General features: G+C 41.4%; 1 protein-coding gene across 1 annotated transcript in view; it reads left to right on the top strand.

Moving 5' to 3' along the window:
- LOC149470245 (coagulation factor IX-like) overlaps positions 1 to 12719 on the top strand; it is a 45863-nt gene that overhangs the window by 22925 nt on the left and 10219 nt on the right. Inside the window, exons 5-6 of the mRNA XM_089665593.1 lie at positions 10152 to 10286; positions 10874 to 11307. Of these exons, the coding sequence (XP_089521719.1) occupies positions 10152 to 10286; positions 10874 to 11307 (569 nt within the window). The remainder of the gene's footprint in view (positions 1 to 10151; positions 10287 to 10873; positions 11308 to 12719) is intronic.

Below are 12719 nucleotides of genomic sequence, written 5' to 3'. Positions count from 1 at the left end.
CCAATATATATTGCCCCAACAAGAAACCGGAGATCTTTTTGAAGGGTTTGCTGAAAAAACTGATAGAGTTCAAAAAAGGGCGTTTGATAATAGCAGGAGATTTAAACCTTTGCATGGACCCACAAAAGGATGCAACCTCCCTTGTGCAGAGAGAGGGTGGTAGGTCTCTGAGAGCCTTGAAGAAGGCGATCCACGAGTACCAATTGGTGGATACTTGGAGAATGATGCATATGAAAGACAGAGACTATACCTTCTTCTCTAATGCACATGAGATATACTCGAGACTGGATTATATTCTAATAGATCATCAACTCATTGAAATGCTGGTTAAAATAGAAATAGAGACAAGAACTTTCTCGGATCATGCCCCTGTCATAATGAAAATAGGATGGGGAAAAAGGTGGACGGGAGGCTTAGGATGGAGGTTAAATGAGGCTCTTCTCTTGGATGAGGAAATCAAGCAGAAGATCAGGGAAGAGATCAAGGTATATTTCAAGGAGAATGAGACAGAGGAAGTATCGACAGCTACAGTATGGGAAAGTCATAAGGCATATATAAGAGGAATCTTGATTGCAATGGGAGCAAGGAAGAAAAAAGAAAGAAGAGAGAGGGTTAGTGGACTCTTAAAGGAAATCCTGGAGTTGGAGCAGATACATAAGAAGAAAATAACAATAGAAACAAGACAGAAGTTAATGGATAAAAAAGACGAACTAGAGAGATTGATGGAAGAGGAGAGGAGAAGAGTATATAATAAAGTATTAAGTGAAAGATATAGATGGGGAGATAGACCAGGAAAATACTTAATGAGAGCTCTGAATAAAAAGAAAAACAGGAATTATATAGAAAAGATAAAAAGCCCTAAGGGGGAGTTGGTTCACTCAACTAAAGAAATCATTAAAGTATTTACGGAGTATTATAGAAAGTTGTATAACATCAGTCACCAAGGGTCACCAAAAGAAATTAGAGAAGGTATTAACAAAAAAAGGAAGATATATTTAAAAAATGCGGGATTGCCAAAGCTCAGTGAAACACAATTGAACTCCTTGGATGCGGAAATTTCCCAGGAAGAAATAGAAGCAGCGTTAAGAAGTACAGGGGGAGGGAAAAGCCCAGGCCCGGATGGTTATACAGTTAAGTACTATAAAAAATTTTGTGAAGTATTGTTACCAAAGTTGAGGAAATATATGAATGACCTGGGAGGCGGGATGGAGGGGAGGAGGGAATCCCTTCAGGCCCATGTCGTTCTCATCCACAAGGAGGGAAAAGATCCTTCTCAGTGCTCTAGCTACAGACCAGTTTCATTATTAAACACCGATACCAAGTTGTACGCAAAGGTCCTAGCAAATAGGTTGAAAGATCTAATGCCCGAATGGATCCATGGAGACCAGGTGGGCTTTGTCCCGGGGAGAGAGGGTAGAGACAATGGGTTGAGAACTTTGATGCTTATCCAGAAAAGTAGAAAAGGGAAAGCCCCGGTGGTGCTCTTGTCAATTGATGCCGAAAAGGCGTTTGATAGAGTGGACTGGGGCTTTATGATAGACAACTTGGAGGTGTTGGGGATTGGAGAGAGAATGCGTGAGTGGATAGGTAAATTATATAGGGAGCCCACCGCAATCATCACGGTAAATGGGGAGAGGTGGGAATCCATTGGGATGTCCAATGGAACAAGACAGGGATGTCCACTGTCCCCCTTGCTGTATGTTTTGACATTGGAACCCCTGCTATCAATAATAAGGAATAGTGGAGCGATAAAGGGAATACAGTAGAAAATATAGAACATAAAGTAGCGGCCTTTGCGGACGACTTGTTGTTTTATGTAGGCAATCCCCGAATAACACTACCAAGTATAATGAAGATCCTGAAGGAATATGGTGAACTATCAAATCTAAAAATTAACCCAACAAAAACAGAGATCCTGAACATTAATATACCAAAAAGTGAAAAAGAAAAGCTACAAAAAGAATTCCCCTTTATGTGGAGAGAAAAAGATATAAAATACCTAGGAATAAAACTTGCTACCTCATATAAACAACTGTATAGACTAAACTATATTTCTCTGATAAATGAGACTAAGGACGAACTAAAAAGATTAGAAGGAGGAAACCCATCATGGTTAGGACGTATAAGCCTAATTAAAATGGTAATTATACCTAAAATACTCTATAGATTTCAAATGATCCCAATCAAACTCCCAGAGGCGTTTTTTAAGATAATGAGAAGAATGTTAACAAGATATATATGGAAGAATAAAAAACCAAGAATATCATATGAAACACTAAGTAGGACTAAAGAGAAAGGGGGGATGGGACTACCTGATGTCAAGAGATATTACAAAGCTGTAATTTTAGCAAGAATTTATGATTGGACTTTTAATTATAAGGGGAAAATTTGGGTAAAAATAGAAAATGAATTGAGTGGAATTAATTTGAATAAGATGATATGGGTTCCAGCACACTATAGAAGAATTAAAGAAAGCACAAGTACTTATACTTTAAATGTTTTAAGGATATGGGATAATTTACATAAACACATGAAATGGGAATTCAACTCTATATTAATGCCCCTTGCAAACACGGAGTTCTTCCCTCCAGGAAAAGATGAGATATCAGGGAGATGGTTTAAAAAGGAAGATATCCAATTGAGAGACGTATTGGTAGAGGGGGAATTGAGAACATTTAAAGACTTAAAAGAGAGGGGAGGAGATATGTTTACTAAAATAGATGAGTGGAAATATCATCAATTAAAATGTTTTATTGGAACTCTCCCAAAACCCTTGAGATTAAAAAAGGAGTGGAATATGTTTGAAAGACTATTAGAAACACGTCGAGATGGGAAACATGGTGTCACAAAAATGTATAGAATTCTTACAGAATTAGACACAGACACAAAGTTAATTTTTATAACAAATTGGGAAAGAGATATGGAGGTGGAGATAGATGAGGATCAACAGAATAAGATATTTAGATTAGTTCACGAGAGTGTTAGTATGAGAGACGTTGAGATTAATTATAAGTGTTTGACACGATGGCATATTACACCGAGCACTGAGCACAGGATGAGGGAGGAGAATTCAAAAATGTGTTGGAGAGGATGTGGGGAGGAGGGCACGGTTTTTCATATTTGGTGGCAATGTCCAAAAATTCAGGTTTACTGGAAGACAATAGTCAAATTATTAGAAATAATAACTGGAAATGACATAGGATTAAACCCAACCATGTGTCTCCTACATAATGTTGAGACAACAGTAAATAAATATAAAGAATCAGGAGTATGGTACTATTTAAGTGCTGCAAAAGGGTTGATTCCCAAGTTTTGGTGGAAGACAGAGGTGCCGACGGAGGAGGATTGGATCAATAGGGTAAACCAGATTAGTAGAATGGAAAAATCTTATTATACTCAGAAAGACAGGTTGAAACTATACCAATCACGATGGGAAAAATGGGAAAAATCAGGATTGAAAGAGAAATATAGAAAACTCTAAACTAGGAAGTTACTTAAAGTTATTGGGCCTTGGGAGATTGGAGACCTTGCAGAGGGGAGGGAGGGGGGAAGGGGGGAAAAGGTGGGTTGGGAGGGAAGGGAAGGAAAAGAGGTAAATAGAAGGGACAAAGTAGAAATGTATGGATTATTTATATGTATTATGTCTCTTCTTATGAATTTTATGTAATAACATGAAAAATTAATAAATATTTAAATTAAAAAAAAAAATACAGAGACCGGAAATCAAGGAGAAAAGCGCAAGAACCTGTTGCAAGTTTGGGAGCATCGTCAATGGATTAGTCAGAGTCAAGAGGGCATCATCCACAAAAAGGTTCTTGCGTAAAGGGACTCCCGATATGTTACAATCAGCCCGAAGCTCCAAAGCTAGTGGTTCAAGCATCAGGACAAAGAGCGCCGGGGACAGGGAACATCCCTGTCTCATCCCTCGTCAAACTGGAAAGGGATCTCAGAAATGCCCTGCATACCTAACCGAAGTTGAAGGGGAAGAATACAAGGCCTGAATCAAAGAAAGGATAGAATCCCAAAAGCCCCAGCGGGACAGCACGAACCGCAGGTATTCCCAGGACAGGGAATCAAAAGCCTTGTATATATCTAAAGAGAGTAAGAATCCTGGAATTTTTCACTGTTGCAGAAGGTGTGTAAGGTGGACTACTTTATGAACATTATCACCCGCCTGCCTACTTAGTTCTATGGACCAGACTACACAAGTATTTATTGATACGAAGACTGGGAATCTTGCCCAATATCTTCAAATCCACATTAAGAAGAGAAATGGGTCGAAAGGCCTGCAGTTCCTGCACGTCTTCCGTTGTCTAAGGAATCATTGAAATATGAGCTCTAAGCGTGTCCGGAGAGGGTAGGGAACCCTGTCGCAATTCATTAAAGTAACCAGCCAAGAAGGGAGCCAACAGGGTTGCAAATTTCTTGTAACAGAAACCTGAAAACCATCAGGACCCGGGGCCGTGGTGGACCGTAAAAATCTGATAGCTTGAAGTACACCTGCATTAAGGGCTACCCGTGCCACTTCGGACAATCCAGGGAGTCATAGATCTTGAAAAAGTGCTTCCGTCTGAGCTACAGGAAAGGGATCTGGTTTGGTGTACAGGTGTGAAAGGAAGTCCGTGAAATGTGAGACGATTTGCTGGGGATTGGAGGTGCAGCCCCTCCGCAGAGAGCCGCAACCGGACCAGTTTGTGGGGTTTCCCCACAGAATTGAGTTTCCTAACCAGCATCAGACCCGGTTTATTAGCGCAGGTAAGAAATTTATGTTTGGTCCAACGCAAGGCCCATTCAGCCTCCAAAGATGCAGGTAAGTCCAATTCTGCAGCCAGGGCGTCTCGCGTTCATTTATGGGCCGCAGATGGGTGCGACTTCCAACGGGCATCCGCAGAGGCTAGCAGACAGTGGAGGACTGAAAGACGATACTCCCGCTCCCACCTCCGAACTGCAGACAGCTGTATAATGTGGCCCCGCACTGTAGCTTTATGCGTCTTCCACAGAGGCACTGCCGCAGAAACAGATCCTGAGTTCTCCATAAACTATGTTTGTATGAAAGATTCAATTTTCTGGCAGGTGACCTGAGTGGTCAATAAAGATTCGTTAATGCACCTGTGAAAAGGGCGTCTTGTCGAAAGTGCAAGAAGTAGAACCAGGGGATCATGGTCCGACCAGGGCGACGAAGGGATAGATATCCGCCTGACCAAAGAAAGCTGTTACATGGTCGATGCTACAGAAACTGTGATAAGGATTTGAGTAGAACGTGAAGTCGCGCTCAGTTGGATGAAGTTCCCTCCAAACGTCCACCAGCCCCGCAGACTGCAGGAATGAGCACATGTTCCTCCTGCACTAAGTCGTGAGAAGTGGCCGCCCCCTGGGCATAGCACCTATCTAGAGCGGAATCCAAGGTAGCATTTGAATCCCCCAAAAGAAGAAGGAGGCCTTTGGAGTGTCAGGAAATGATAGTACAAAGATGTGAGAAAAATTTGTGCTGAAAGCAATTGGGAGCGTAATAAGAGACAAAAGTGACCTCCTGATCCCAGAGGGTGCCCTGCAGGAGCAAGTACCTGCCCATGGGGTCTGCTATATCCCGAGCACAGATAAAAGTGAGACTGCGTTTGAAGGCAATCAGAACACCCCGTCGTTTCTCAGGAGCTGAGGCCGTGTAAAAAGTGGGATAATGAGATGAAAGATATTGTGGGGCGGAGGACTGGGCGTACCTGGTTTCCTGCAAGCATACCATGTCAATTTTTTGCAATTTGAGGTGATGAAAAACTTTATACCGCTTTTGAGACAAATTAAAGCGTTGTATATTTTATGAGTGAACTTTCAGAAGGGGCAAAGCCATGGTGGGATCGGCATAATCCACTCAGCAGAAAAAGTATAAGTCGGCCAACAATTTCCACTCCCAAAGACAGCCGGTCCATGGCGTCCTGCAACCCTGCATAAAACAAAACCAGAGAAGACAAGAAAAAAAAGAGACGAGACACAGAGTATTTACAATGGCATAGCCGTATCACACCTATGGTGAAATGCATCCTACGCTCAAAGGATACCAGTTGGGGGTTGCTCTACCACCGAACACATGACTGCAAATGGATACATCAAAAGCATAGGCTCCCAGGGGGCAAAGAGGCAACAAACATAACATAACGGAGTCCCACATTAGTAGATATATGAGTCCCCGGGAAGTGGGTCACAACTGTGGAGACCCTCTCATAGGAAACCCAACTAGGCTTTGGGGCTCAACCCCCTCCAGTGGGATGACTACAGGCCACAATGGAGCCTAAACAACACAGCTCAGATGGTCCCTCGCCCCAGCAAGGCTGACATCCTAGCACCGAATAAGGGCTCACCCAAGCCAACCTCCTTCTCTAGAGCCCAAAGGAACTCTTGGCCCATTCCAACTACCTACACCCAACCAATGTCACTGGGACCCGTGGCAGTCTTCAATGGCAAAAAGTCACAGACCTCAAGTCCAGGAAATTACACCCCATTCAAGGACGGAACCCAAAAGGAGCTGATCGGGTAGGGCCTAATCGCAGAACACTATCAATACTGGGAATACTGAAAAGGCCAAACTCACGGTCCCATCAAAAGGATTTAATGGTGAAGCACAATCGAGGAAGTCTTGGATGCAACTTCAGCCCAGGGAAGAGCAGGTTGGACTCGGTCGTAGAGGGGTCCAAGGGAAGGACCTTTTCAGGGGGGGGTGGGCACTTAGCTGACCCCCCCTGGGAGCCGGTGGATCAGCCGATGTGTCCAGTGGGCAAGGAGCATGCATGCTGAGTGGCCATCTTGGACGCTGCTCGACAGGGAAAACCAGTAGATAAACCTTTTTATTGCAGTAGAGTTTATATGCAGCTCCTGTTATTCTAGTTATCCCTTTCCCTTCTGTTCTGGGATTCTATTGCTACTGTTAGCTTAGGGCTCAAAAAACAGCATAAGCTAGAGCCACGTTAGGATTCTAGTGGCTTAGAGGTCTGGTTGCATGTCAGATTGGAAACTATAAGGGAGGGACTATAGAGCAGAGTAGATAGGCTGACTCTGAGTTCCAGTGCCACACTCCTTCTGGGGAGAAGCTTCTTTCCAAGCTGGTTGGACAACAGTTGGAGGATTCCCCCATGACCACTAATCTTGTCTTCAGGTCTCTGACACAAAGATAGATGCCACATTATCCTCAGGGGCACCTGCAAATGGAAACCTGGAAATATCTCTATTAATAACTACATACACCCGGGTATAGAGTTGTGTTCAAAATAATAGCAGTCAGACATCACTAAACTGATCAATCACTGTTTTTGGTAGAAATGATATTTCTAAATGGCAAATAATTTACTAGCAGGTGTAGTAGAGTAATAGAAATCCAACAGACCCAACAGTCATGACATTCATGCTGCTGATTCTGTGTAATTGAATCACTCATTGAAAGGGGCATGTTCAAAATAATAGCAGTGTGGAGTTCTATTAGTGAGGTCATTCATTCTTTGAAAAACAGGTGGCAATTATTGCCCTTATTTAAGGAAGGAAGGCAGCAAATGTTGTACATGCTGGTTACAGTGCATTTCTCTCTGACATTCTGAGGAAAAAAGGATCCTTCCAGACATTGTTCAGAAGAACAGCGTACCTTGATTAAAAAGTTGATTGGAGAGGGGAAACATATAAAGAAGTGCAGAAAATTATAGGCTGCTCAGCTAAAATGATCGCAAATGCTTTAAAATGGTAACCAAAACCTGAAAGACGTGGAAGAAAGCGAAAAACTACCATTCGAATGGATAGAATAGCCAAAATGGCAAGGACTCAGCCAACAATCAGCTCCAGGAAGATCAAAGAAGGTCTAAAGTTACCTGTGAGTACTGTTACAATTAGAAGAGGCCTATGTGAAGCCAAGCGATCTGCAAGAAGCCCCTGCAAAGTCCCACTGTTGAAAAAAAGACGTGCTGAAGAGCTTACAATTTGCCAAAGAGCACATTGACTGGCCTAAAGAGAAATGGCGCAACATTTTGTGTACTGATGAAAGTAAGATTGTTCTTTTTGGGTCTAGTGGCCGGAGACAGTTTGTTAGACAACCCCCAAACACTGAATTCAAGCCACAGTACACTGTGAAGACAGTGAAGCATGGTTGCGCAAGCATCATGATATGGGGATGTTTCTCATACTACAGTGTTGGGCTATTTATCGTATACCAGGGATCATGGATCAGTTTGAATACATCAGAATACTTGAAGAGGTCATGCTGCCTTATGCTGAAGAGGAAATACCCTTGAAATGAGTGTTGCAACAAGACAATGACCCCAAACACACCAGTAAATGTGCAACATCTTGGTTCCAGACCAACAAGATTGACGTTATGGAGTGGCCAGCCCAATCCCCGGATCTTAATCCAATAGAAAACTTGTGGGGTGACATCAAAAATGCAGTTTCTGAGGCAAAACCAAGAAATAGAGAAGGACTGTGGAATGTAGTCCAATCATCCGGGGCTGGAATACCTGTTCAAGGGTGCCAGAAGTTGGTTGACTCCATGCAACACAGATGTACAGCAGTTCTCAGAAACAGTGCTTATACAACTAAATATTCATTAAGTGATTCAAAGGAAAGCAAAATCTTCAAACATTTTTCAGTTTATATAGTGAATGTTTGAGTTTGTAAAGAAGAATAAAAACACTGCTATGTTTTTGAACAGTCTAATATTCACTTTTATTCAATTTTCTTTAGAGGAACAACACAAATGTGATATATTTTTCTTCATGTTTTGATTTGGAATAGAATGTGTAGTGTTTCCAATGCATTTGTGTGTATGGAAATAAAAGCTATTAGAAGGATTTTGAGCTTTATTCACTTTTTTCAACACACTGCTATTATTTTGATCACAACTGTATGTGCACAATTTCCCCAGGACTCCTATTGGTCCCTTTTGCTGATAATACCCATTTGTACATTGGATGTATGTACTGTTATTAATCTCTTCTTATATAAAGCTTCTATTATTTCTATATTGATATCTATGTATACCTATATTTGTGTACTTCTGGTTAATGTTATATGCTGGTTACAGTGGTTCATCTGCTCCAAATTATTTTGATTAGATTACTGGTTAATTACCTAGTAAGGAAATCCTCTTTGTCCACAGAGGCCCTATCCTGTGTGAAGGCATTGCCAACTTTATTATTAAACCCACTCTTCCACTTAGCAAACGTTCTGGCTCTCTTATTTCCATGCAGGTTTAGCACAATATCCTGTTTGGGGAGGGCCATTTCTCAACCCCCCCCCCCCCCCCACACACACACACACACACAAAATAGGGCCTAAACAATGTGTAACAGAAAATGCATTTAGATATGTTCTCTACAGCTACAACATCTGCACCTGTTCTTGAACAACTAGTATTATTATTATTATTATACATTATTTATATAGCGCCAAAAGGTTTGCTCAGCGCTGTACATTATAGTATGGGATAGTACATGAGACAATACAGTAACAAGACAAAACACGAGGGGTTCGAGGGCCCTACTCTTAGTATAGTATATACATTTTACAGTTCATAGTTCTAAAAAATATAATGAAGTGATGTAATGTATAGGATTCGACCTTTGCATTGAAAATACTTCCACTTCCGGTATAAAGGTGACCAGCAGAAGTTGGACCACTCAGACTTCCACAAATGAGCTGTTCTCTCTGTTGAAGTAAAATTACTTTTAATAGATTGCATAAATAAATAAAACTTAGAGACTTGCAAAGAAATGGCATTCCTTGGGTGTAAAAATGGTGACAATCAACACTGCTCTGCAAATAAAGTGATCACCACATCGAGTTCTTTCAAGAAATGATAGCTGTATTGTTATTTCTGACTTTAATATTACAAGAGTTAGTGAATCAGAACAAGATTGCAGTAAGTGAAGTCAGAACTCCTGATCTGCATATGTGTTTCAAGTCAGTGACTCACAAAATATGGAAGCCATTGGCTCAGCATGATAGCCAAACAAGTAGCACTTTCATCAGGAAGTCGGTAGTGGCATCCTATATACTTCTTTTAGTACAGGTTCCCATTTTAATGGCAATGCAAAGAGCATTGATGACATTCAAAGTAGGGTTCACTGTGGATTCCCTTTAACTTGTTAACTGCAATGATTGCCTGTCTTTCTGTTTGCTAGCACGGCAGGAGTGCTGGTATAAGAATGGAGGATGCTGGCAGTACTGCACAGATAACCACCGAGCACTCAGTGTGACCTGCTCCTGTGCAAATGGCTACACCCTGGAAGAGGATGGCAAGAAATGTGCCCCGGCTGGTAAGCTGGATAGCTGCTTAAGCTGTGCAACTATATATGTAACATTACTCCCTTTACCGTTGCCTCTTTATATAGATACAATTATTATTCTGATTAGGCCAAATGCTTAATTTAGGTTGACAATTTCACTAAAGTGAAAATCTACTGATTGACTGTACTTGATGCCCAGTGTCCATGATTCAGAGCTGTAAGCTATGAAGGGACAAAGTTCTTATGTACACAGCCAACTTGGCCTTCACACTTGTTTTTTTTCACTTACTCTATTAATATGGTATGGTGAATTTTTAAAGTTCTAGCTATTATTCTATTGATATCTTTGTCTGTTGTGCCAACCTGGCTGATGGTTCCTGCAGGATACTTGGAAACATGCATTTGCTGCAATAGTTCTTCTCTAGTCTCTTATCAAATTCCATCTCTCATCCCTAGTTGTTCACATAATTTTGGTCTTTCTCATGCTTACTCACATAACTTGCTACATATAAAGGAACCCATTAAAAATAATTTCAACATACACTTAACATTGTTCTTTTTTCCCTCATGCACTACAGGCGTGATAGTAATGATTAAAATTTCTACTTAAATTGCAGTTAAGTTTCCTTGTGGACTGACAGTTGGCTCATCACGCTCTCTTCTGGATCTGGAGGTGCAATCGGATGAATTCTTCAATACTGAATACAACATCACTACTCGTTCCCCACCCAGTACAAAACACACAATGTTTAAACCAACAAGTTCAAATGAAACACTAAAGCTGTCCCTCAGTAACGATACTGCATCAGCTGAAACAATGAACAAACCATCAGCAACTATGTCACCTCAGCACTTAAGAGGAATAAAAAATGACACCAACAGTTCGTGTATAAGTGGCAGTGGTTGTGGTCCTCTCAATAATTCAGCTACTAACATGAATCATACAAACAGAACAGACAGTGGACATGGTTATTCTGAGAGTTTCCTGGCAGATGAACATGCCCGGATTGTTGGCGGCATGCTCTGTGAATTGGGCCAGTGCCCATGGCAGGTCTGTTAACCTTTAAGTAGATTATTATATGTAAAGTAACCCTACAAAATTTGTCAGAATTGATATTTGTAAAATGCAGCGATCTCTCCTCTGGAAAAGTGTGCAGCTTTATTTGGAAAACAGTGAAGTCACAAGTAAAAAAAAAAAATAACCTATTATATAATACAGCTGGGTGCTGCTGCTCTTTGCATTCATTATGTTTACCATGTATCATTTGTTTTATACTCATCTGAAGGTTCCATGTCCTATGCAAACACTCTTTGCAATATAATGTTATCAGTGTTTCTCAACTTAAATCCCCAAAATATTCTGAAAAAAAATACCCCTGATATGTTTTCAGACATTTCCTCAGTGAGAACAAAGTTGTAATTACGGAGTCAGTAACACAGATTTAAATACCTATGCAAAATGAGGGAAGTCCTTAAAACATGACCTGTTGGAGATCATGTGGAACTAGAGCTGAGAAATAGAAAGTGCGGCGCTAACAAATTGTGATTAATAAAAAAATTGTGATTAATAAAAATTGACAATAACTAATTCATCACGTAGTATTAAATGTCCGGACAAGTTGTCACCAGGTCCTGCGTTAAAGCTGGTGTATCAGGATAAAACGATAAAAATGCGCACTCACCGGACGCGCTATGATAATGCGCATTTAATCTACATCCACTGGAATCCCCTCAGCGGGTGGAACAGGTGGGCATCCGTCTGGGAGTAGGTGATCCTGATGTTCTCTCTTAATGGCATATGATAGAGAGCTTCCAGGTCCAGAGATCCCCTTAAGGCTGGATAGGCTTATTCTCCAGGTATAGAACTCCCTCCGGTGGTAATGGTGGGTAATGGAATATCCTGGAAGTTAATTAGCTGCCTTGTGGGTTGCAGTACCAGGTACTGCAACCCACAAGGCAGCTAATTAACTTAAAATTGTAATGCTAATGCTTTTTCCTAAAATAACAAACATGTTATACTTACCTGCTCTGTGCAATAGTATAGCACAGAGAAGCCCCAGACCTCCTCTTCTGAGGCTTCCCACCAACATTCTAGGCTCTTCCTCTTCTCCAAGTGCCCCATAGCAAGCCACTTGCTATAGGGGCAGTTGTGTGGGCAAGCTCCTGATTCAGGCTGTGTGCGTCCGTAGACTCACACAGGGCAAGTTAGCCCCACTCAATCCTCACAGGATATGACTGACAGCAACAAGCCAGTGCCTCCAGCTGCATTCAGTAAAGCCCATAAATGCAGGAAGAGAAGAGATTGGGCCTGCTGGTAGGCACAGTGCTGGATTGAGAGTGGTGTTAGGTAAGACAGTGGAAGGTTTTCACCTTATTGCATAGAATAAATTATGGTAAAAAAAGTATTCTGCCTTTAGAACCACTTTAAAGCTCAACTGAGCATTCACCTAATAGTGGGCAAAT

The sequence above is a fragment of the Staurois parvus genome, unplaced genomic scaffold (assembly GCF_062004578.1).
Source record: "Staurois parvus isolate SC_StPar_1 unplaced genomic scaffold, SC_StPar_1.0 ptg000049l, whole genome shotgun sequence".
Taxonomy (NCBI): domain Eukaryota; kingdom Metazoa; phylum Chordata; class Amphibia; order Anura; family Ranidae; genus Staurois; species Staurois parvus.
The sequence above is the reverse complement of the archived record's forward strand: the minus strand, read 5'-3'. Positions and strand labels throughout refer to the sequence as shown.